Source organism: Aotus nancymaae, unplaced genomic scaffold, assembly GCF_030222135.1.
Source record: "Aotus nancymaae isolate 86718 unplaced genomic scaffold, 86718_ANA_hifiasm-v0.15.2.pri h1tg000022l_1, whole genome shotgun sequence".
Classification (NCBI taxonomy): domain Eukaryota; kingdom Metazoa; phylum Chordata; class Mammalia; order Primates; family Aotidae; genus Aotus; species Aotus nancymaae.
In genome coordinates, this window is record NW_026988435.1 from 32,491,417 (window position 1) to 32,517,858 (window position 26,442).

At 41.5% G+C, this 26,442-nt stretch overlaps 1 protein-coding gene across 5 annotated transcripts in view; it reads left to right on the top strand.

The window, feature by feature from the left end:
- The window catches only part of MAP3K7CL (MAP3K7 C-terminal like), a 76,620-nt gene that overhangs the window by 13,336 nt on the left and 36,842 nt on the right, over window positions 1–26,442 (top strand). The window contains exons 1-3 of one of the 5 annotated variants that reach the window (XM_012446711.2): window positions 10,453–10,514; window positions 23,784–23,912; window positions 26,274–26,382. In XM_012446711.2, the coding sequence (XP_012302134.1) occupies window positions 26,313–26,382 (70 nt within the window). In that variant the 5' untranslated portion in view covers window positions 10,453–10,514; window positions 23,784–23,912; window positions 26,274–26,312. Of the gene's footprint in view, window positions 1–10,452; window positions 10,515–23,465; window positions 23,652–23,783; window positions 23,913–26,273; window positions 26,383–26,442 lie in introns of those variants that run through there. The other 4 variants (XM_012446702.3, XM_064380086.1, XM_012446720.2 and 1 more) reach the window with 4 other exon arrangements.

The following is a 26,442-nucleotide window of genomic DNA, read 5'->3' on the forward strand; positions in this document are numbered from 1 at the left end:
GCCCCAGCTAACAGACTGATTGCAACTGCAGCACAGACTCTGAACCAGAACCACCTAGCTAAGCTGCTCCCAGATTCTTGACCCACAGAAACTGTGAGAGGTAATAGGTATCTGTTATTTTAAGCAGGGGTTGGCGAAGTACTGCTCCAAGGCCCCAGACTGCAGACTGTCTTTGTAAATAACATTTTATTGGAACAAAGCCGTATCTGCTGGTTTATATGTTGTCTATGGCTCCTTTCCCATTACAACAGCACAGTTGAGTAATTGTGATAGCAGCTACATGACCCACAAAGCTGAAGATGTTTACCATTTGGCCATATGTTGCAGAAGGAAAGTTCTTGACTAGGCATGGTGGCTCATGTCTGTAATTCCAGCACTTTGGGAGGCTGAGGCAGGTGGATCACTGGAGCCCAGAAGTTCCAGACCAGCCTGGGTAACATGATAAGACCCGTCTCTACAAAAAAATTAAAAATTACTGTCAGGTGCATCGGCTCATGCCTGTAATCCCAGCACTCTGGGAGGCCAAAGCGAGTGGATCACTTGAGGTCAGGAGTTTGAGACCAGCCTGGCCAACATGGTGAAACCCTTCATTTATACTAAAAGTACAAAAAATTTAGCTGGGCATGGTGGCATTCGCCTGTAGTCCCAGCTAGTTGGGAGGCTGAAGCAGGAGAGTTGCTTGAACCTGGGAGGTGGAGGTTGCAGTGAGCCGGGATCGTGCCACTGCACTCCAGCCTGGGCAACAGAGTGAGACTTTGTCTCAAAAAAAATAAAAAATAAAAATTAGCCAGGGATGGAGATATGTGCCTGTAGTCCCAGCTACTCAGGGAGGCTGAGATGGAAAGATCACTTGAGCCCAGTGATTGGCTGAGGCTGCAGTGAGCCAAGCTGTGATTGCTCCACTGCACTCCAGCCTGAGTGACAGAGTGAGACTCTGTCTCAGAAGTAAACTAAGATAAAAGTTTGGCAATTCTTGTTTTAAGCTTTTGGAGTAATTTTTTTTTTCTTGTACAGCAGTAGATATCTCATGGAGAAACCTGACAATAGTTTAATTTGTGTTGAGAGCACCCATCAACACAAACTCTTGCCAGGATGTTGTTTACATTTTTTCCTTTCTTGATACATATTTGTTTTGTTGTTGTTGTGTGTTTTTTGTTTGTTTATTTTTTTGCCAAATAGTCTCAGGCCTTGTGTCCTCTGAGCCCCTGCTGCTCAAAGGGTGGTCCTTGGACCCAACAGCACCAGCACCAGCACAGACAACCCTTTAAAAACAACAGATGGCCAGGCACAGTGGTTCACACCTGTAATCCCAGCACTTTAGGGTGCTGAGGCAGGCAGATCACAAGGTCAGGAGTTCGAGACCAGCCTGATCAACACGACAAAACCCTGTCTCTACTAAAAATGACGATTTGCAATACAGTTGGCACTGGCAATTTTTGACAGTCTCTACGGAGACTGATTTAAAAAAAAAAAACTAGCCAGGCGTAGTGGTGGGCACCTGTAATCCCATCTACTCAGGAAGCTGAGGCAGGAGAATCACTTGAACCCAGGAGGCTGAGGTTGCAGTGAGCCGGGATTGTGCCACTGCACTCCACCCTGGGCCACAAGAGAGAAACTGTTTCAGAAAAAAAAAAAAAAACAGCCTTTTTTTTCTTGGGGTTCTTTCTGTTCTCATTTCAAAACTATTCTCCATTTCTCCTCTCAGCAAGAGCTGTGGTTTACATGTAAACTTCTGCTGTCTCTGCAGAAGAAAGCCACTTTCCCTACCTTTAAATGAGTTGACTTCTCATCCCATTGTGCATGGCCTGTGTTGGTGATGCCTGGTGGCATCAGAACAATAAGTTGCATGGTGGACAGAACAATAGGCAAATCCTCCACGTGGAGGCAAGCTTTTCTATTCTGCGCTAACCAGCCTTACGCACATGCCGTGAATTTGAGAACCTCCTTTGCCGAAGCCGGGAAAGCTTGTCTGGATTAGAAAAGTTCTCCATAGAAACCTGACACTGTCCTGAGCTGGAGTATTTGGAATCACACACAGGAAAGGCTGGGTATTTGTTGTCCTGCCTGAATGGCAGAATGTGTGTGGTTGTCTCCAATTACAGCACTCCAGGAAGCATCACCCCAAAAGTGTGCTTGCTATGAACCACAGCATGCCCTCTGGCTAATCCTCATTAGCTGAGGTGAAGATTCTCTTTCTACATATACCCTCTTTTCGAAATGGTATCCTTCCTGCAGCCTTTTCGTGCCTTGGCCTAAGACTCTGAGCACAGGCCTAGCTTTGCCACTACCAGATCAATTCGATAGTTTTTCATGAATCACCAGCTCTCCTGGAGAAACTCAGGGTTCTATCTATTGAAGAGCCATGCATAAGGGACTGGAGATAAGCCATGGGTAAGACTTTCTCACATATTTCTAAGAAGGTGAGAAGGTCTCATTGGAAGCCCTGTAAAGTTCAAATGGCAGGAGCTATCTGATTTCCACCCAAGAATCCAGCTCTGGGTCAGTGGTGGGACCTATCACCCATCAGTCTCTGGGCAATTCCTCATCTTTTGCTTTCCATCTACAATAACCCTGTCACTGGAAGTGGAGCTTGCCCTGGGGAATTTTATATTTAAGAAAGGCCTTGCTCTCTGATCTTTCTCAGTCCTCTTACAGGTGATCATTCATTCTCTTCCTCCCCTCTCCTGTGCCATGCTGATGATTAACCTTCAACAGATCTGATTCTGCCCTGCCTTCTTTCTGTTGCTCCTTCCACTGAGCCTCTCGAGCTCTGAGCTGAAAACCGAGATAATAAGGATGAGGTCTTTGACCTTGGGGAGGAGCTTCCTGCTTGATTATCCAGTTATATCTATAAATGAATAATCCCAGTACCATGTGATTAATGATCTAAAGGACATTCAAGAGCTATGGGATCCTTGAGGAAGGAGCGTGTAATTATTTATCTGGAGAAGTGCAATGGGGCAGGAGATTCCAGGCAGTGAGAAAAAACATACCAGATAGAGGCACAGGGCAATGAAACCACATGGAGAAGAGCTTATAAGCAGTTCCTTCAGAGAAATAGTCTTTGCATAGATCTCATCCTAGAAGCTCTGTGTGGAAGGGCCAGTGGGGTAGGAGGGGCAGTGACATTCAAGAGTGTTTTAAATCACCTCCCCACATTACATGGGTCTAAGGTGAGTCTTGTCTGGAATTGCTGCTTGGATAGAAAAAAATGCATATGGCTCTGTACTCTGACTGCTGAAAGACGGCTACATAGAGGGAAACAGAAAAAAAAATTTTCTTATGAATTCTTTTTCTTAAAATGTTGCTGAAGGTAGCTCTACAAAATTAGGCCCTGGCCAGGTCTTGCATGGTTCCTGGCCTTGTCTTTGCAAAACTGAGACTCCCATAAACCTCCCTGTCTTCTCATCTATAGGCTCACGGTAGTCCCCTAAGATCAAGCCAGACTGGGGTATAGATAATCCACATGGAATTTTCACACAAATCAGGAAAAGGCATCTTCTTCTCTGTGGTTCAGGGAGTGGCAAGGATAAGGCTCTTTTGAGTGTACTAATTTTTTCTTTTGCACTGTCGCCCAGGCTGGAGTGCCATGGCACGATTTCAGCTCACCGCAACGTCCACCTCCCGGGTTCAAGCTATTCTCCTGCCTCAGCCTCCCAAGGGCCTACAGAAGTGCAACAACCACACCCAGCTAATTTTGTATTCTTAGTAGAGATGGGATTTCACGTGTTGGCTGGGCTGGTCTCGAACTCCTGACCTCAGGTGATCCACCTGAAAAATGCATTACTAATGAAGAAAGAGGCACCTACTTCTTTAGGAAGATGGAATCCAGTAATGGAGTTATGGATTGGAGAGCATTGCTGACCTGGGTTTTATCCCCACCCACTTCTCTCATTCTGGGGCCCTTGCACTGATCACAATCTGTATGACCACGTGTGGCAGCCCGGGAACATGACCTCTGGCCAGACAGTTTTAAGGATCAGACATGAATTCAGTATTGTAAGGCTTAGAATCAAGTAACTGCTGCCATTTGTCCATCTCTGGCCCGATGCCCCAGCTCTGAGCAGTAGGCTTTGTCTCTGTGTCCCAGACTAGTTCCCACCTTGTTGTGGTTCTGAGCGCAGAGCCTCACGTGGCCAAGCTGTTGAGCAGGCCTCTGCCTTACTCTTGGCCCCTGAGCCCAATCATGAAAACTAGTCTATTCTGACAGTCCTTTAAGCACAGGATCGTGCTCTTTCTGATAGCTTTGTCCAATTCTGCCGAAGCTGCGACTTGTTGGGGAAGAAAGAGGGCAGGCCTGTGTAGGGCTTCAGAGCTGACTGCTAAGACAAGGAAGACGGCTGGCATTCAAAGTCTGGGGTGTATTAAAGTCTGACTTATAAAGAGAATTGGTCTGAGATGGAAGATGAACTTTCAGGAGCAGAAAGTAACAGTGTAGAGACTGCTGGCAGCCCACCCAAGAGTGATTTCCCTTTTGTGTTCCTGTTTTGTTTCGTTAGGAAAAGTGGTGTAAGTAAATCATGATAATCCCGTTTCTTTATGCAGTGATTTAGGGTAGGCCTGTGCCCTAGTTCTGGCAAAGTCTAATGAGAGCTTCTGGGAAAGATTTTCTTCCCTTGCCACCCCCACCTGCCTTGGGAAGTTGTCACATGGGGATGCAGTATCTTGAGCTGCAGCAGCCATCTTGAGACCATGAGCAAATAAAGTTTTGAAAAAAATGGGGACACTAAAATCGAGTGTTGACTTTATTGAACTGCTAAATTAACCAGTCCTGTGTCTGGACTTCCTGTTATGTGAGCGGGTACATGTCCATTGGTTAAACTATTTTTGTTGGGTATTCTATTAATGGTTAGTGAAAATAACTGATATGGAAATTATTGTTTGCTAGGCATTGTGCTCCAACTTCATAACATATATAACAACTCTATGCAATACATATTGCTGTTATCTCTCTTTTTGTATATGAGTAAACTGAAGTTCAGAAATGTATTTTGCCCAACAACATTTCAAGGAACATACTTATTTACATATATTTTGATAAATGGGATTAATTATTTTCTTGAGTAAATTTCTTAGGAGAGAAACTACAGGCTTAAAGAGTATACATATTGTTATTTATTTATTTATTTATTTTGAGACAAAGTCTCACTCTGTTGCCTAGGCTGCAGTGCAGTGGCAAGATCTCAGCTCACTGCAGCCTCTGCCCCCGGGGTTCAGGCGATTCTCCTGCCTCAGCCTTCTGAGTAGCTGGGATTACAGGCGTGAGCCACTGCGCCTGGCCATAGTTCTGATTGTTGGGATCTCCAAATGGTGGCAGCTAAATCTCATGGGAAGGCAGAAGAGACACAGGCAGGCTACCAATGCATTGCTGAAACATCTGGAAAAAAGTTCCTGTTCTTTTCTCTTATGCTTTCGCAGCCTCAAGGTCAGGGAGGGCTTGGTTCACCTCTCCCAACAGGCAGGGAAACCATTTCCCTGGGGGTTTATACATCACTGCAGGCCAAGTTGAGTTCTTCAGTGCTGCTCCCTAGGTCCTCTCTCAACTCAGTGAGGAGAAAGCCTTGCACCAGTTCTCCGCAACTTTCACAGAGCCCAAGGCTTTCTTTGCATCTAGTTGCTTATTGCTTTGCATTTCTGTGATCAAAGGAGAAAAATGGGCTAGAGTTAATAGAAGTGAAAGAAGTACTGATTGCTGATTCCCTGAAAAGACCCCCCAAATTTCAAAAACGTTGTTAAAGCAAAGCAATCTTGGTAGCTTCTTGAGGGCAGCAGGGCAAAGGTGGCATGTTTATGGTGTCTGGTTTAAGGAGGGTCTTTCAATGTTGATTGGAATTGGGCAAAGCCTGTTACATAGTAGTTCAGGATTGGGGGCATAGTGAGAGTTGTAAAACCAGTCTTGAAGCATAAACAATCATAGAATGAACCTAGATAGGGATCTATTGTCCTGAGAAGGGAGTATTTACTCTGAGGACTAAAGAGTTGTCTAGTGTTTGTATAGATAAATATGTAGGAATAATTTCCTGCAAGGACATCTCCCTGATCAAGAGTTTCCTGGAATAGTAACATGATGCTAATACAAACAGTGAGCTGTGTGGTTTCAGATGGTTTCAATGTTCAGAAGTCAAGGTGAGACCAAATCCTTCCATGCTCCCTGGGGCCAACCATGGCCTTCATGGGGCATCTTCTCCTTTGATTTTTTTTTTTTTTTTGAGACGGAGTCTCGCTCTGTCACCCAGACTGGTGTGCAGTGGTGCGATCTCAACTCACTGCAACCTCTGCCTCCTGGTTTCAAGTAATTCTCCTGCTTCAGCCTCCCCATTAGCTGGGATTGCAGGCACCTACCATCAAGCCCAGCTAATTTTTGTATTTTTAGTAGAGACAGGGTTTCACCGTGTTGCTCAGGCTGGTCTCGAATGTCTGACCTCGTGATCCACCCACCTTGGCCTCCCAAAGTGCTGGGATTACAGGCGTGAGCCACTGCACTCAACCTTCTGCTTTGATTTTTTAGGGTGGGTGTGTCTGACTTTTAGTTGCACACAAAGCAATGATGTCATTGAAAGGAATACCAGGCCAGATTGCAGGGACAGGTTGTTCCATAACAGACAAATGTAGAATGGATTTTGGGTTAAGAAAGACTTTCTGGGAGTCCTCACCTGGTCCCTGGTAGTTCAGAGCAGAGAGACAGGTTGGAGGACCTCTAAGGAGATGGTGGCTGGCTAACTGATTAAGCATTAAAAGGCATAGATGCCCTTGTTATCCAACCAGAAAATCGTTAACAGTCAAAGAACTATGGAATCCCACTGGTTTTAGTTAATCCAGTTGTAACCGGGAAAGGGTCCCAATCCAGACACCAAGAGAGGGTTCCTGGACCTTGAGCAAGAAAGAATTCAGGGCAAGTCCATAGAATAAAGTGAAAACAAGTTTACTAGAGAAGTAAAGAAATAAAAGAATAGCTACTCCATAGGCAAAGCAGTGGTATGGGCTGCTTGACTGAGTATACTTATAGTTATTTCTTGATTATACGCTAAAGAAGGGGTGGATTATTCATGAGTTTCTGGGAAAGGGGTAGGAATTTCCCAGAACTAAGGGTTCCTTCCCTTTTTAGACTATAGAGGGTAACTTGCTGACATTGCCATGGCATTTGTTAACTCTCTTGGCACAGGAGGGAGTGTCTTTCAGTATGCTAACGCATTATACTTAGCATATAATGAGCAGTGAGAACAATCCATGGTCTTTTCATTGCCATGATGGTTTTGGTGGGTTTTGGCCGGCTTCCTTACCACATCCTTTTTTGTCAGCAGAGTTCTCGCTACCTGTATCTTGTGCTGCTGACCTCCTGTCTCATCCCGTGACTAAGAATGCCTCACCTCTTGGGAATGCAGCCCAGTAGGTCTCAGTCTCATTTTACCCAGCCCCCTATTCAAGATAGAGTTACTCTACGCCTGTGACACAATCAGAAAATTTATATTGTTTTATCAGATAACTCTGAGATTCTTTAAATCCATTCATTTTCATATAATGCATACTTAAGCATCCATTGCTGGTCTGTTCGGTGTTGCTCACATGGTTCTGGTCTGCCCTGGGCAAGGGTGTTTGGCAATGAGGAAGGAGTGTGCTTGGTTTAGAATAGCAGCTTCTGTGGTTCTTTTTAGAGGCATCATTTCTGCCCAAATCTGGAGTGCCTTTTCATTGATCTACATTTGGTAGTTAAATAAGAGTTTTATTCTAATTAATTTAATTTATTTATTTAGTTTTGAGACAGAGTTGTGCTCTGTCGTCCAGGCTGGAGTGCAGTGCGCGATCTCAGCTCGCTGCAACCTCAGCTTGCTGCAACCTCTGCCTCCTGGGTTCAAGAGATTCTCGTCTCAGCCTCCCAAGTAGCTGGGACTACAGGCATGCACCATCATGCCTGGCTAAATTTTGTATTTTTAATAGAGATGGGGTTTTGCCATGTTGGCCAGGCTGGTCTCAAACTCTTGGTCAAAATTGAGCTGCCCACCTCAACCTCCCATAGTGCTGGGTTTAAAGGTGTGAGCCACCGCACCAGACTTTATTTTGTTTTTATATTTATTATTTATTTTTTTTTTGAGACATGGTCTTGCTCTGCCACCCAGGCTGGAGGGCAGTGGTGCAATCACAGCTCATTGCAACCTCAACCTCCCAAGCTCAATTGATCCTCCCACCTTAGCCTCTCAGGTAGCTGGGTCTACAGGTGTGAGCCACCACACCTGGCTGGCTAAGCTTCTTATTTTTTGTAGAGACAGGTTCTTGCTATGTTGCCTAGGCTGGTCTCAAACTCCTGGGCTCAGAAGAGCCACCTGCCTTGGCTTAGCTTCCCAAAATGCTGGGATTACAGGCATGAGCCACTGCACTCAGCTATGATTTTTAAAAATCAAAAGCAGAGAGTAGATGGAAACTTAAATGACAGCAAATAATAATAATAATAATAATAATAATAATAATAATAAACTCTCAGAGACTGTATGGGATAAACCAGGCCCTGGATTAATGGGAATGTCTACATTCCATCCCCTTGAGCTCAAATATTCTAGTCAAAATGAATCGCCCAAGGTTACCTTCGATGGAAGGTGGGTGTGGAAAGACTTGGACTGGAAAATTTAGGAGCCACAGGAAGCCAGCTGCTTTTCTCCACAGGAGACTTGACCTTTGACACAGAGCTCTGAGGAAATCTTGACTGTTTTCATTAGCATTTGATCCTCAGCTGATGCAAACCATTTATTTATGTTTGCCCATTGGACAGCAGGGGGATTGGGCTGTTTTCACGTCTATAAAAGGCAGTGCAGAGTGCTTCCTTTGATGTGTCCCGCCTCTGCTGTGGCCTCACCATGCCGGGCTAACTTGGTCTTCCCCATGTAGGGCTCTGGATCCCACTCCTAAAAACTCTAATTTGAGGATCAGAGTCTGAAATAGCCAAAAAGGTATCCTGTTTAGCTCGTCATTTAAATAGCTAAACCCCTGCCACAACCATTTAAAACCATCTCACCTTTCATTTAGCTAAGCAGTTCTTTTTTCAAATTTGGCTTGTTTGTGTTTTTCTTTATTCACTGCAATTCTGCATCTATAAAAAGCATTGATGGAAGAAGGAAAGAGTGAAATCAACATGCTTTTTAGTAGAGGGCCTTGGAATTGCAGAAATATCAGGGAACTTAGCAATAAAGGCCTCCAGTGTTATCCCTGAGTGCAGGGGGCCAGAGTGGTCACAGTCATGGCCTGGATGTGAAACTTGACTTCAAAGATGATGAGCTTTCTGCTGGCACAGTGGCTCACCCCTGTAATCCCAGCACTTTGGGAGGCCGAGGTGGGTGGATCACAAGGTCAGGAGTTCAAGACCAGCCTAGCCAACATTGTGAAACCCTGTCTCCACCCAAAAAAATTACATAAATTATCTGGGTCTGGTGGCACTTGCCAGTAGTCACAGCTAGTCAGGAGGCTGAGGCAGGAGAATTGCTTGAACTGGGAGACTGAGGTTGCAGTGAGCCGAGATTGCACCACTGCACTCCAGCCTGGCGACAGAGTGAGACTCCATCTCAAAACAAAACAAAACAAAACTTAGCTGGGATGGTGGCATGTGCCTGTAGTCCCAGCTACTCAAGAGGCTGAGGTAGGAGAATTGCTTTAACCTGGGAGGCAGAGGTTGCAGTCAGCTGAGATGGCACCACTGCACTCCAACCTGGTGACAGAGTGAGGCTTTGTCTCAAAAAAAAAAAAAAAAAAAAGGCTAGCTGTTTGACTTTAGGCAGGTTACTTGACCTCCCTTTACCTCCATTTCCCCATCTGTAAAACTAGGGTGATAATAGTTCTTACCTCCTAGGTAGGACTGGTTGCATAGCTTGCAAGAGCCTCTTGTTCAAATTTTGATGAAATGAAAATGCTGGGCCCCTTGTTCACCTTTCCAGCTGGCAGCAGCATAACATCAAACCAAGTGTGGGACCCCTCTGAGTATGGGCCCTGTGACACTTGCCAGGAAGCTGGCCCTGCTCACCAGATCATTGTGAGAACGAAATTAATCATTGTATTTAAAGCCCTTAATGTAGTGCCTGGCACATATGCAATCTATGTAAACATTAATTAAATCTAAAAAATGACAGAGGAGTAGTCTGGGAACCAGAGAGATTGTAACTAGCTCAGAGTAACACCGTGAATTGGTGATAAAGCGAGCCTTGGATTCTATCTGTTCTGTGGCTTTCTGCATGGTTTATTTATATATACAGTAGTGGTTTCTTCAGTGAAGCTCTTTCATTCAATCAGCATTTTTGAATGCTTTTCTATATCCTGTGTGCAGCAGTAAACAAGTGGTAACATGTAGTTCATGAGTTTTGTTTTTCTTTCTTTCTTTCTATTTCCAGTGCTATAGCAGGCTAGAATAAATCTTAAGCTATACTAACTCTGTCACTAAACAAGCCATGAGATTCTTACCTTATTAAGTCACATGAATTTAGAAGAGTGGAGTAAATGACATCCGGGATCTTGGTATCAACACATGAAGAAAACTTGTAAGTACAAATGTTTAAAAAATATAAATGTAAATATAAATGATGGATCGGGAACTCATGCATAAAATCAGAGGATGATTTAGATGATCTGAAAGAAATCTTCCAGCTCTAACATTAGTAACAGAATCACATGGGCCTCAATTCTTTCCTACTGCCCATGTAGCCACAAATGGAAAGATCTTGTTAAAATGAGTACTTTTTTTGTTGTTGTTCCTAACGTGTCCTTAAAGAAAATTATCAAAAATATCTGAGGTCAATGGCAGATAAAATTTCCCTAAAGTCTTCCTTTAAAAAAACCAAAGGGAGTACAAAATAGTATTCTGTCTGTATTCTGATTCACCTTCATTTACTGTTTCTTGGTAAACAAGGAATGTCATTCTTGTTCATTGTGAATTTCAGAATCTAAATTTGGAAAAAGAATTCTAAAAGCATGCTAATGAGGCTCTTCAAAGAATTCTTTAAAAATTTGAATACATAAATAATTTTATCATTCAGGGTGTGAATCAGCTATAGTTAGTCCAAAAGGCTTTTTAAAGCAATAGACTTTTTCATGTTCAGGAATGATTTCCTGATATATAAATAACTTCCATTTTCATGGTACTCAGGCCATAAAGGGCCCTGCAGAACACACTTGTCTAATTTGAATTGTTTAGATTAATTCGGCAACCTGTGTAACCTCACTTTGATTCTAATTATTGTCATAGCCAGCCTGAGTAAGGCGTTTTATGGTTTAATAATGCATCCTTTAATTTCAAACACAAAAGCATCTTTGAAATCTGTCTTAACTATCAATATATTTCTTCTATTTGACATAATTTAATTTAATATAATTAATATAAATTGTAAGATCCTAAAATCCCAAAAGAAGATAATCTCCTGTTCTTCACTAGAATTTTTCTGTTCCAGGAAAATGTCATTTTCTATTTGTGGACTCTTCTAGGAAATCTTCATTCCCATTTAGCTGGAGTGGTGATGGAAAGCTATTCCTTCTCTGATGGACTTAACAATGCTATTTCTGTATCTCATTTGTGAGGCTGGGCAGCCATTCATTCGTGGTTAATACTGTAATTCTTAAAATGTATTTTTAAGAAATGGGCAGAAATATCTGATGCTCCATTTTAGTTTGAATGCTATCACTGCTGAAGCACACACAAAACTGTCAGCAAAATGCTGTTTGTATTGGGCAACTCCTATGAATTGAAAGTAGCCAAGCTAAAAAAAGGAAAATTGACAGGTGTCTTATTAGGTGTCAGCAATTAGTCATTTTTGTATCTGCACAAGTAATTGACACTTACTTCTAAACAAGGATTGTGCATTTGCATGCTTTCAGGAAGAAGTCCTGCTGGGTGATTCTAATCTACTATTTTAGGATGTGATGGCTTAATTTGAAAAATGTTTTTATGAACAAAACATGATCTCTTTCTTGTCACTTTTCTGAATGTCCTCAGGTTTCACAGTGTAATCAGGGACTGAATGGATTTTACTTGGGTACCAAATATCTGATGACTAAATGGGTTTGGCAGTAAAATTGAGGGTTGTGTTGGTAACCACCTTCTGCAGGAAGCAAAGATTATCTTTATTCTGTTCTTTTCTTGACGACTGCTGTAAAATGTATTTTTGGCTTGTTACAAACCAGTTGTACCTTTCAGAATCAAGACCAGAGAAGAAATTCTGTGGATAATTATTCTTTTATTCAGGGGCTGGTTCTGTGTCCTAAAATTAAGGAATTTAGAATTGTAAGAAACTTTAGAGGATATTAATTTAATTTTAAATTAAAATTTTTTCTTTTGAGACGTAGTCTTGCTCTGTTGCCCAGGCTGGAGTGCAGTGGTGTGATCTCAGCTCACTGCAACCTCCACCTCCTGGTTCAAGCGATTCTCCTTCCTCAGCCTCCTGAGTAGCTGGGACGACAGGCGTGTGCCACCATGCCTGGCTAATTTTGTAATTTTAGTAGAGACAGAGTTTTTCCATATTTTTGTGAATCCCTCAAATTTGAGACAGGTCTCAGTTAATTTAGAAAGTTTATTTTGCGAAGGTTGAGGATGGGCCGGTGACACAGCCTCAGGAAGTCCTGATAACATGTGCCCAAGGTGGTTGGGGCACAGCTTAGTTTTATACATTTTAGGGAGACATGAGACATCAGTCAATATATGGAAGAAGTACGTTGGTTTGGTCTGGAAAGGCAGGACAACTTGAAGCAAAGGCAGGAAAACTAGAAGCAGGGAGGAGGCTTCCATGTCACAGATAAGTGAGAGACAAGGCTTGTATTCCTTTGAGTTTCTGATTAGCCTTTCCAAGGAGGCAGTCAGATATGCATCTATCTGAGTGAGCAGAGGGGTGACTTTGAATAGAATGGGAAGCAGGTTTGCCCTAAGCAGTTCCCAGCTTGACTTTTCCCTTTAGCTCAGTGATTTAGGGAACCTAAGAATTACTTTCCTTTCACATTGGTCAGCAGGTCTTGAAATCTCTTTCTTCCAGATGAGGAAATTAATGCTCAGAGACATTATGTGACAATCTCATTTTGGCCAGAGGAGTTGAGACAAAACAAGATGAAAGGATTTGAAAACTTAGATTGTTTTTTTGGATCTGTCCCTGTGACAATTAATGTTTGATGTCATTTATGAAGCTAGAGTCCTCTTTCTTATGTCTATGTCTTAATGACTTTTTCCACTACAACGCAAACTGCTTAAGTGTTCCCCACCCTCACCCCACCTCTATGTCATTTTACTTTTGACCCAACCTCTGAAAACATTGATATATCTAAATAGATAATCAAAAGGAAAAGTTTTACTTGGTGACTTTATTAAGAAAATACTGCCAGCTGGGCGCAGTGGCTCACGCCTATAATTCCAGCACTTTGGGAGGCTGAGGTGGGCAGATCACCTGAGGTGAGGAGTTCGAGACCAGCCTGACCAACATGGAGAAACCCTGTCTCTACTAAAAATACAAAATTATTCGGGCGTAGTGGCACATGCCTGTAATCCCAGCTACTGGGGAGGCTGAGGCAGGAGAATTGCTTGAACCTGGGAGGTGGAGGTTGTGGTGAGCCGAGACCGCATCATTTCACTCAAGCCTGGGCAGCAAGAGCGAAACGCCGTCTCAAAAAAAAAAAAAAAAATACTGCCACCGTGAACAGCAGATGTTTCCATAGCAGCAGCCTCTCATTTTGATGATTGCTGCAACTCCCCATGTCTTTGGAGCTTTGTGTTTGAAAAAAGAGTATGCATTATTAAACAACAAAAAGCCTTATTCAAGGTGAGCATGACCGCAGTAAGGTTGGAGAGACATCTTTGTGACACTGTGCAAGAATAGTCATACCCCAAATCGACTGCACCCTTTGGATAGCCTATGTTGTCACCCCGTAACCAACTTTAAGTTCAGCCTCACTGCCTCTTTACATCTCCAGAATACAGAACTCCAGAAGCATTGGGGAATAATGTGGATTTTACTGGATGTTTCATAGAACTATAGAAAGGATGATTTCATCACAGGAAAGCTTAGATTTTTTTTTTTTGGACCTCTCCCTGTGACAATTAATGTTTTTCTACTCTTCCATCCCTGTCCCTTTTCTCTCCTTCCTTTTCCTCACACTGCTTTTAAAATCCCCTTTATTTTCTGTAGTCACTCGCCTCTGGCCTGAAGTATATATGTCCTCTCACCTCTCACCAGCTAAACAACAGCCTGTGGTAAACTATCAACATATATGTTCTTCTTACATGCCTTTTGGGGGGCAGGGATGCTTCAGTTCACTTGGCCATACCTGTGGGTGTTGGGATATTGATTTTTCACAAAAACAGATCTAAAGTTAAAAGGTTAACTTGGACCTGAGTCTGGCAGTAGACAAAACTAGAGATATTGGCAAAGGAAACCAAGATCTTTTTAACTTTTATTTGAGATGGAGTCTTGCTCTGTTGCCCAGGCTGGAGTGTAGTGGTGTAATCTCAGCTCACTGCAACCTCCGCCTCCCAGATTCAAGTGCTTTTCCTGCCTCATTCTCCTGAGTAGCTGGGATTACAAGTTTGTACCACCACACCTGGCTAATCTTTTGTATTTTTAGTAGAGATGGGGTTTCACCATTTTGGCTAGACTGGTCTCAAACTCCTGACCTCAGGTAATCTACCCATCTCAGCCTCCCAAAGTGTCTTAACTTCTCCATGTGTCTTAACTTTTCTTCATGTGTTTCTGACTTTTATGGGTCCCTTTCTTATTAGGCACTTGCATCCTAGGTTCAATTGAGTTCCAGAAATATTTGTTGAGCCCCTGCTAAGGGCAAGGCACTGACCATGTATATGTCTTTGGTTGAATTGAGGGTGACAGTGGGGTGGTAAACCTGCAAAAAATGGAAGCAATGTGGTGTGTAAATTTTCAGTGCTGCAAAAGAAGTAGCACTGGAATTTAAATTTCCTCAGCAAGGCAGTTTACTTCTATAGAAGGGTGTGGCTCACAGATGGAACAATGGCGAGCACACACATGGACAAGGGAGGGGAAGGGATTCTTATTCCTGACGGAGGTCACCCCTACTGCTGTGTCATTCCCCTACTGGCCAGGGTTAGACCACATAGTCTAAGCTAATTTCAATTGGCTATTTTAAAGAGAGCAGAGGTACAAGCCGGAGTGGCAGGGTGGGTAGTTTGGTGAGAAGGACAGTTATAGGATAGGTCAGAGCAGGTAACCAGGGGTGACTCAGGTCAAAGCAGGTGACCAGAGCAGGTGACTAGGATGAGTCAGGACAGAGCAGGGGACTTGGGGAACAGATGTAAACTACTGATTAGAATTGGTGGAAAAGGTTGTTTACTGAAACTATAAGGAAGTTAAACTTTAAAATGGAGAGTTAAAGAATAAGAGATCTAACATACTGACATACTGATTCTTTGAAGAGAAACTTAGAGTTTATTATATCTAACAGCAACACAATGTGCTGCTTAGTGCATTACCAGGAGAATAAACAAAGGGTTTTGGGAGGACAGGGATTGAAATGGTGACACAGAGGAGGTGACAAGAGTGAGGGCCTTGATCTAACAAGGCCATAGTATCTGAAAACATTGAGAGAAGTTCAGTGTGACCCCATTGCAGAGGTCGGGGGGCCTGAGATGGGTATGGAGGAAAGGAGAACAAATTATGAGGGCTTTGGATGCCAAACTAAAGACATGATCCTTTAGGCAAGAGTGAGCCAACAAGAGTGAGTTAATGGATCTTTAAACATTTTAATTTTTGTTTAAGTTTTGCATGCACATATGTTAAATAGTCAAATAGTTCTGAAAGATTTATTACAAAAAGCCCAAGAGGGCTCAGCCCTCCTCTTTCCCATTTTCCCCATTCCAGAGGTAACCACTGTCTAGATAATGGCGCTGGTCTTTACCTCCCACTTCTGTGAGTTGCATGTCTATTTCTTGCTTTTACCAGTCTGGGCTGTTATCTATTGGCTTCCCTCGCTGGAGGATGAGGATTTGGCTCTCTCCCTGCATCCCCACACGGTCCCACACACAAACACTCTTTCTCTGCCACCTCCTTTACACAGTGTAATTTTTGTTAGATCAACATTCAGTATTTACAATATTAGTCTCATGTAAATGAATTCACAGCTGAGGCAAATAGTCAACTATGGTTATTTTTACTTTACAGTAGAGTTTCAGCCCTGTCCCTGGAGGGCAGGCTAAATTTTTTGTGTTTGCTTGCTTTTTTATTCCATGTACTCATCACTAATTCAACCCTAACGGTCTTTGCCCTTCTGCTGATTGTCTAAATGTCTTCTCAATATGGTATCAATCAAATAGTCTAACCATTCCAAATGGAGCCATTCCTATGGCTTTCAGACCTGTTTCTGTGGGGTCTGGCACACAGGGTCACTTTGTGACTTCTTTTTATTATCATCCTGAAGGACCATTTTACTCTGTGTGGTGTTGGGCCTTTCTGTTTCCTGTGTTCCAGGCTTCCTCTTTCCTGGAAAGAGGAAGCTTTTTCCAGTAGCTTTTTGACAAAAGGGCATGAGATACAAAAATTTTGTTGAAGATCTTAATCCTAAAACTTTTTTTTTTTTTTGAGATGGATTTTGCTCTTGTTGCCCAGGCTGGAGTGCAGTGTTGTGATCTTGGCTCACTGCATCCTCCGCCTCCCAGGTTCAAGGGATTCTCCTGCCTCAGCCTCCTAAGTAGCTGGGATTACAGGCACCTGCCACCATGCCTGGCTAATTTTTTTGTATTTTTAGTAGAGATGGGGTTTCATCATGTTGGCCAGGCTGGTCTTGAACTTCTGACCTTAAGTGATCCACTTGCCTCAGCCTCCTAGAGGGCTGGGATTACCGGCATGAGCCACCATGCCTGGCCTTTAATCCTAAAACTCGATTGATAGTTTGGTCAGATATAGAACTCTAGGTTGGAAATCATTTTTTTCCTTTAGAATATTGAAGGTTAGTTTCATTTCCTACTGGTTTCCAGCATTGTTTTTGAGAACTGTGAAAACATTTCTGGTTACTGATTATTTTTATGAGATCTTATTTTTTTCCTCCTTGGAAGCTTGATCTTTTGTTTCCAGTTTGAGGAATTTTTAATGCTGCGCCTTGATGTTGTGGAGGCTCAGAACAATGCCCACGATGAAGGCCTCAGATGCAAAAGTTTTTCTCTGCCTTTCTCCTGTCCTTCTGTCTCTCAGTCCCATTCTCCCATGAGGCTAGCCATTGGAAACTAGAATCTCTCTTCCCCAAGGCAAGTAGAAACCAGGAGCCTTTTCCCACAAAGCTAGCCATAACACCTAAAAATATTACCCTAACTTTCTCTTCTCCTTTCTGTGTAAAAACTGGCCATAAAAAAATCCGACCTACCTTGTTTGACTGTAGGTCATAAAACCCCCATTCCAAAGAGATCCTTGCCTCACACCTTGAAGGAAGAAACGCATGCTCAAAGAGGCCAGGAAGAATTTAGAGAGATATACCTTGCTGGGTTTCCCCATTTAGTCTGTTAGTGTTAGATCACACCCTTTTTGTCCAATCATATTTCTACATGGCTGTCCATACTTTGTTGAACCTATGCTTTGTGAAAGGGAAATAAATCTTGGGGCCCCAAAATCACTAAGCTAAAGGGAAAAGTCAAGCTGGAAACTGCTTAGGCCAAACCTGCCTCCCATTCTATTCAAAGTCACCCCTCTGCTCATGGAGATAAATGTATATCTGATTGCCTCATTAGGAGAGGCAGAAACTCAAAAGAATGCAACTGTTTGTCTCTTATCTACCTAAGACCTGGAAGCCCCCTCCTCACTTTAAGCTGCCCCACCTTCACCTAGAGCTGCCCCACCTTTCCAAACTGAACCAATGTACTAGTTATACGTATTGATTGATGTCTCATGTCTCCCTAAAATCTGTAAAACCAGCTGTGTCCCGAACAGCCACCTTGGGCACATGTTGTCAGGACCTCCTGAGGCTGTGTCATGGGAAATAGAGTATTTAAATTAAGAGGAAAAGCTCCTTGAATATTATTGAAAATAACTTTCCAAGTAACAGTAAAACACATTTGTTGCTGAAAAGAATAAAGTAAAAATTATACATTATTGCCACCACCAAGAAACATACTGTTAATCTGTGTATATCTTCATTCACAAACACATCCTTCCTGGATTGAATTTATATAATTCTATTAAATTCTTAAAATACCATGTAGTTATTTTGGGTTTCAGTTGTGGGAAGGGATTTCACTTGGATTTCAGATTTGTTACTCTCTTGAAAGTGTTTGGATAAAGAGCCAAGAAATACATCATTGCTCGTATGTGAACAGAAGAGCTGGTAAATACTAATTGTGACTGTGAAAAACTTGAATTTATGTTATCAGATTCAGAAAGAAAACATTTAGACAATTTAGACATATTGTTTGTTCCTTTCTCATTGTTGTCAAATTATCTTTTAATGAAATCTTTTCCTTTGTCGCCCTTTACCAACTGGGCATCCACCACACCTCTCTTGATGTCATTTTCGATGTCACGAGAATGTAGCTATCAACGCTGCAGCCCACACAGTGGTCAGTCCCAGGTTTACTTTAATGATTCCAAAGAATTATATGGATAATGATCTATGCTATGTTGCTCAGGAGCTGCTGACAGTATCATAGAAGGCAATATTTCCATTATGTTTAATATGTAACTGTCTCGTTCTGTCTCTGTATGGTTCCTTGAGAGCCTGATGGTCAGTGCAGAAAAGGAAGGTGCTACTTCATCCTAGTTCTGTCCATTCTGAACTGTCAATTTCACTAGAATTCAGCCACTTCCAGTCACCGATTGCCTTGGCAATGTCAATGTCACTACCAGCTTTTCTGAAGGCAGACCCAGGGGGCCAGTTTGAGAGAGAGCACAGATGTGGTATCTGCTTTCCCACTAGCACACATAAGATGCAGACTTTGATTTTCTTGGGCTTGAACTTGGGTGTCATGATAAAGATGGCTATCGTCAGAGGAACCTGGATGCTGGACCACTGAAGAAAGTGACACTTTTGTCTCCTCCCAACAAAAGCTGAGAGTCAGACTTACTCTTAACTTAAACTTTCAATTAAGTCGTTGATACAGGGTGCATCCTGGTGTAGTGGAAGTAGCATGAACTAATAATTAGAAAACCTGGATCCTATCTGGGTTCTTAATTCTATTATGGTCATTCATTCTAAAGCCTGTTATTTGAATTGTCTGTGCCTCAGTTTGCTCATCTGTCAAATCAAGATGGCAATACTGACCATAACTATTGTATAGGATCTTCTGGAAGGTTAAATTGAGATTGTGAATAAGAAATTCACTTTGATAAGTTATAATGCATTAGTAAGTTATATTATAACTATAAAATACTATTAAAACAGTAATATTAATTCCTGAAAAGAATAAGCTTACATGTGAATGTTTTAATTGTCTGAATCTGTACAGCTTTATTGTTGTGTATATCATAACAAATTAGCCTTCTGTTAATTAGATTAAGAAAATCTATGCTGAGTCCTTTTGCTTATATATTTAATATATATATATATATTTTTTTTTTAGAGAAAGAGAGAGAGAGAATAGGAAGGAGGAAAAAGGAAGAGAAAGAGAGAGAGAGAATGGGGAGGAGGGAGAAGGAAAAGAAAGAGGGAGAGAGAATGGGAGTATTGCTTTCTTGCCCAGGCTAGAATGCAATTTAGTAATGGGTATTGAAAACCTCTTTTATACTGATAATTATACTTAATGATGTAGTCAGGAAGGAATAAGGGAAGAAGATAACAAACAAACAGCCAACCAATATTTAATTTAAACCTATAAAATGCTATGCGATTACTGAGGAGTGATTTACTTCCAATTATATAGTCACCTTTGGAATAGGTGGGAGGTGGTAATGTATGTTTTGTGTATTTGAAGTGGAGAGTTCTATAAATGTTTATTAAGTTTACTTGTTCCGGGTCTGAGTTCAAGTTCTGAATATCCTTGTTAATTTTCTATCTCGTTGATCTATAGAATCATTAGCTCTTCTTGTTGCATTGATCCTTTTGCCATTATGTAATGTCATTCCTGGCCTCTTTTGATCTTTGTTGCTTTAAAGTCTACTTTATCAGAGGCGAGAATTGCATCTCCTGCTTTTTGTTTATTAGTTTATTTTTACTCTCTGTTTGATTGGTAAATCTTCCTCCTTCTCTCTGAGTCTTTGTGTATTGTTGCATGTAAGATGGGCCCAGATGCAGCATACCGATGGGTTTTGGCTTTTTATCCAATTAAAATATATATAAGTTTAATACCGGCGTTTGATGCTAGCTGGCTGTTTTGCCCATTAGTTGATGTAAATTTTTTATTGTGTTAAAGTTCTTTGCTTTTTGATATATTTTTGGAAAGGCTGATATTGGTTGTTCCTTTATATGTAGAGTGCTTCTTTCAGAAGCTCTTGTAAAGCAGGCCTGGTGGTGGTGAACTCTCTAAGTACTTGTTTGTTCGCAAAAGATTTAATTTTTCCTTCGCTCATAAAGTTTAGTTTGGCTGGATAGGAAATTCTGGGTTGAAAGTTCTTTTCTTTAAGGATGTTAAATATTGGTCCCCACTCTTTTCTGGCTTGTAGGGTTTCTGCTGAGAGATCTGCTGTAAGTCTGATAGGTTTCCCTTTATGGGTAACCTGACCTTTCTCTCTGGCTGCCCTTAGTATTTTCTCCTTCATTTCAACCCTAATAAATCTGGCGATTATGTGCCTTGGGGTTGGTCTTCTTGAAGAATATCTTTGTGGTGTTCTCTGTATTACCTGGAGTTGAATATTACCCTGCCTTGCCAGGTTGGGAAAATTTTCCTGAATGATATCCTGAAGAGTATTTTCCAACTTGGATTCATTCTCTTCATCACATTCAGGGACACCTATCAAACGTAAATTAGGTCTTTTCACATAGTCCCATATTTCCTGGAGACTTTGCTCATTCCTTTTCATCCTTTTTTCTGCATTCTTGTCATCTCGTTTCATTTCACTGAGCTGGTCCTCGACTTCTGATATCCTTCCTTCTGCTTGATCAATACGACTGTTTAAACTTGTGCATGCTTCGCGAAGTTCTCGTGTTGTGTTTTTCAGCTCCATCAATTCACTTATATTCTTCTCTAAATTGTCCATTCTCGTTAACATTTCGTCAAACCTTTTTTCAAGGTTCTTAGTTTCTTTGAATTGGAACAAGTTCTTTTAATTCACAGAAGTTTCTTATCACCCACGTTTTGAAACCTGCTTCTGTTATTGGAACACACGTGTAATCTATTAAGCCTTGTTCCGTTACTGATGAGGAATTGCAATCCCCTGTAGAGGGAGAGGCATTCTGATTTTGAGTATTCTCTACCTTTTTACGCTGGTTTCTTCCCTTCATTATATATTTGTCCGTCTGTCGTCTTTATAATTACCGACTTTCTAACTGGGTCTCTGACGTCCAACTTGTTGATTCCCTGCGCCGAAATCTGAGCAATCCACTGAGCCGGCCAAAACAGCGGTGTTAAGATTGATGGTGCTTTCCTGCCCGGGAATCTCCGGACTCTGCACCAAGAACTGGTGTGCTAAGGCACCAGCAAAACCGCCACGCCGGCCACAAGAGTTGCCCTGGCGACCCGTGGAGCTCCTCCACTGGGAATCTCCTGGTCCGTGACCAACTAATATTCGTCTGAAAGTGTGGCGTCCTCTCGTTCTTTGTGCTTTCACTGGGAGGTATGTGCCCGAGCTGCTAATCATCAGCCATCTTGGATCTCCCCTTCTCTATATTTAATATTTTTTAAGGAGTTTTAGATTTACAGAAAAAAAATGGAGTGAAATGTACAGAATTCCCTTATATTTCTTCATCCCTTCAACTCCTAATTAACATCTTTGTTACAGTTAATGAACCAATATTGATACATTATTATTCATTATTAGTTCAAAGTTTACATTAGGGTTCACTCTGTTGTAGATTCTATGGGTTTTGACAATTGTGTAACAACATGTATCTGCCATTGTAGTCTCATACAGAATAGTTTCACTGCCTTAAAAATCCTTTGAGCTCCACCTATTAGTCCTTTCTTTTTCTCTTCCTGAATCCCTGGCAACCACTGATCTTTTTACAGTATATCCATAGTTTTGCCTTTTCCAGAATGTCATGTTGTTGGAATTGTACAGCAGGTAGCCTTTACGATTAGCTTCTTTCATTTAATAATACGCATTTAAGATACTTCCATATCTTTTTGTGGCTTGATAGTTTTTCTTTTTATCCCTGAATGATACTCCATTGTCAGGATATACCGCGATTTATTTACCTGTTGAAGGACAATTTGGTTGCTTCTAAGTTTTGGCAATTATGGATAAACCTGGTATAAACATCTGTGTGTGGGCTTTTGTGGAAATAACAAGGAGTGTGATTTCTGGGTCATGTGGCAAAGGTATGTTTGCTTTTGTAAGAAACTGCCCAACCATATCCTAAAGTACTATTATGTTTTCATTCCCACCAGCACAGAATGAAATTTCCTGTTACTCCACAGCCTCACCAACATTTGAAGTTGTCAGTATTTTGAATTTTGGTTATTCTAATAGGTGTATAGTGGTATTTCATTGTTGTCTTAGTTTGCAATTCCCTAATGACATATGTTGATCATCTTTTCATACGCTTACTTGCCATCTGTATATTTTCTATAGTGAGATATCTGTTCAGATCTTTTGCCCAGCCCATTTTATTTCTTTTTTTTTTTTGAGACGGAGTTTCGCTCTTGTTACCCAGGCTGGAGTGCAATGGCGCGATCTCGGCTCACCACAACCTCCACCTCCTGGGTTCAAGCAATTCTCCTGCCTCAGCCTCCCGAGTAGCTGGGACTACAGGCGTGTGCCACCGTGCCCAGCTAATTTTTGTATTTTTTAGTAGAGACGGGGTTTCACCTTGTTGACCAGGATGGTCTCGATCTCTTGACCTCGTGATCCACCTGCCTCAGCCTCCCAAAGTGCTGGGATTATAGGCGTGAGCCACTGTGCCCGGCCCTGCCCAGCCCACTTTTTGATTGGGTTCTTTGTTTTTCTGTTGTTGAGTTTTAAGAGTTCATTGTATATTTTGGATGCCAGTTCTTCATCTGATATATGTTTTGCAAAGATTTTCTTCCAGTCTGTGGCTTATCTTTGCCTTCTCCTAATATTTATTTTACTTATTTAACCTCAAAATCACAATCCAATTATTTTTAAGTACCAATGACATCCAAGTTTACAGTTTTTAAGAAGGTTGACTAATCCTAATGCTCCATTTCTATTTACCATTGATTCCTTTTGTGGTTGGTTGCCTTTGAAGAATGAATCAAGTCATCAAGCCCAACACGGGCTCAACCTCAAACCTCACATTCTTAACCAGGATCATCGCACTATCATCTGAGAGTCAGCCTGTGGCCTGTCCAAGTTGGCTGGGTCTGGCTGAGCTGATTGGAGCAACCGACATTTTTGCTGACTGGAGTCATGCTATCTTTGCCAGTTTGCTGGAATAGACACAGACACTGATTGGGTCACGCTGAAGACATTCCTGTCTTGTGAAGCAAGTCTGTTTGTATTTTAGGTTTGCCAAGACTAATGAATTAAAACATTTGGACTCTCCACAATTTGCTGTTTATCAATGCCTCTGACAGGAGGAGGGTTTTCTTTTGCTCTTGCTTTTTCTAGAAACATGACAACATCCTGGCTGTTAGAGAGGCAAGGAAAGGAGAGAGGGGTTGTGGAGGGAAGCGGAAGGGAAGGGAAGGGAAGGGAGGTCCCGTGGGACGCTGGGGTCTCGGGCAGAGCAGGTAGCAGCGTGCTGCCCTGACAGCTGTCTCCACTCCTCAGATTGTCAGTGGCTGCTATGCAGCAGGTGCAGCCTGGTCTCTCACTGAGTCTCTACTCCACAAAGGCAACGACTGGCCAAGGCAGTGGCTGGCTCTGGGTTACACAAGTGCAGACACTCAACTAAGTGAGGTAAGCCAACAGGTGTGAAAACTGAACTAAATGCTCGGATCACCAGCAACTTAACCAAAGCTCTGTTACAGCTTGTAGCCGAGAGAAGGAACCTGTGGTTCGTTTCCCCAGACGGTGTGATGAAAAGGCAAGTTGGTCTAGGGGCTCTTGTGGTCAATGTTGTGTGGAACTCAAAGTCCACTCAGTCTCGCCACCATCCTTTCACAGGCAGACAGATGTTCTCCATTGAGTGGAGGGGAGGGACTCTAATTAACTGTGTTTATTAATTCCATTTCCTGTATCTGGAAACTATACCAGAGGATTATTTATTTACAAGATCCATGAGGCAAATTTCTACCTCTTGTGCTGGCTTTCTTGGTGTGGCAAGTGTTGGGAGATTTAGCAAAAGAGGAGTGCAGCTTTCCATCCTTAGATGTTATACTAAAGTGGTTTGGTGATTGTACAGTATATAACAGTAGAACTTTTAGGAAATTTCAATGGTTGGTTCTGTTGAATTTGAGACAATCCGTGCCATTCTCTAGGAACAGATGCTAATAAAATGCTTGATTCTAAGCAGATAAGACTGGACAAAAGAGTGATCGAGTTAAGATAAAATAAATCCTGAATCAAATAACAGATATTTTATATTATTCTTTTTTAAAATTAAATGTTTCATGCTACTATTTCTTTCTAACTTAGAATTACATGATATGGACAGTGGAGAGCTTTTTGGTGCATTGCTACTTGTTGTGCTAAATAAATGGGCCAAATTATGATTCTAACTGGGTAATACACAGTTGCTGGTTTTTCTCCAGAGCTATAGTAGGGTTTTAATATAAGCCTGATCTTTTTTCATGTGCTGAGTAAGATGATTCCATATGTATGTATGTCTAAATATACATGTATATATATGCATTGGCTTTGGCTCTATAAATACTTTTAAAAACAAAATTCAGTGTTCTGGACACTATTTTTAGATAGAGAAAAGTTATGGGAAAAAGTCAGAAACCATGCTGTGAGAAAATGTCCTGCTAAAGCATTTCCCAGAGTCTCTTTAAGGATGGCTAAAGAGATTATTTATACTTTGCCATTTTTAGAGACATTTCTCTTAAAATATCATTCAGGTTTTTTGGTTTACTGTCTACATGAGAAGGAAAGTAGAGGGTTTAGGGGAGGAAGGACTAAAAATAGAAAAGTTAAATATATGTTTGTAAATAACAAAGATATTATGTATTTATTTCTATCTTTTCCTAGTTCCCTGTAGACATCAAATTATCAAATATCTTGGTTAAAATATATTAGGGCTAAATTCTCTGATTATAACACAGAAATATTCATGTGTTTTTGCCCATTCCATTTTATCTGCAGGATTTTTTTTCCATTAATTAATTAATTAAATGATGATTTAATAGATGGAGTTGAATATATATAGGATGTTTTTGAGTTTTGTCTTTTGCTTTTATCATAGATTGTTAAGATGTGCAACCTTAGAAATGTTTGATAGATTTACAGGTAGTTAATCAGATATTTAAGCACATGATATTCATAATATAACTGAGATATTTTAAAGTGATTTTTGGTATTCTTTATTTACTTGCTTAGTTTTTTAGATGGAGTCTCACTTTATCATCCAGGCTGAAGTGCAGTGGCATGATCTCGGTTCACTGCAACCTCTGCCTCCTGGGTTCAAGCAATTCTCTTGGCTCAGCCTCCCAAGTAGCTGGGATTACAGGTGCCTGCCACCATGCCCCACTAATTTTTATATTTTTAGTAGTGACAGGGTTTCCTCATGTTGGCCATGCTGGTCTCAAACTCCTGACCTCAGTTGATCCATCCCCCTCAGCCTCCCAGAGTGTTGGGATTATCAGCGTGAGCCACCACACCCAGCAATTTTTGGTATTCTTCGAATGATTCCATGAAACTCATTCTTTACCACTCTCAGATTAATAATTCAGATTTAATTTAGACTTTTAAGCATGAAATGCTAGTCTAATCTCAAGCCATCTGATACCTTATTAAGACTATCTCTTTTTATTCTCCTGAATTGAAAATAAAATACTTTATATAACCTTAAAGGGCCAGGATTGAACTGGTCAGTGTGAAAGGATACTGAGTAAGTAAGGCAGGTAGAGATATTTCCCATATTTCATTAATTCTAGATGTATATTGCAAAAGCAATTTTTTCTTGAGCAAAGAAAAAAAGATTTAAATGAGGCAGATGAATATTTCAGACACAGAAAAAGAAAGGTCAAAACTAGGAGTATCTTTAAGCAGGTAATGCTTACTAAACTTAATAACTTTATTCCTAATTTCCAAGGGCCTCTGAGTATTCAGGGGGATGACACTGGGTAGAGTGACAATGGCTCTGTCTTGCTCTCACAGCTGGAAGACCCAGGAGAAGGCGGAGGCTCAGGTGCCCACATGATCAGCACAGCCAGGGTACCTGCCGACAAGCCTGTACGCATCGCCTTTAGCCTCAATGACGCCTCAGGTATAGTCTGCTCTGGAAGAAGAGTTGTCTCCCTCATGTCCCATCTTTCTAGCATCTTTT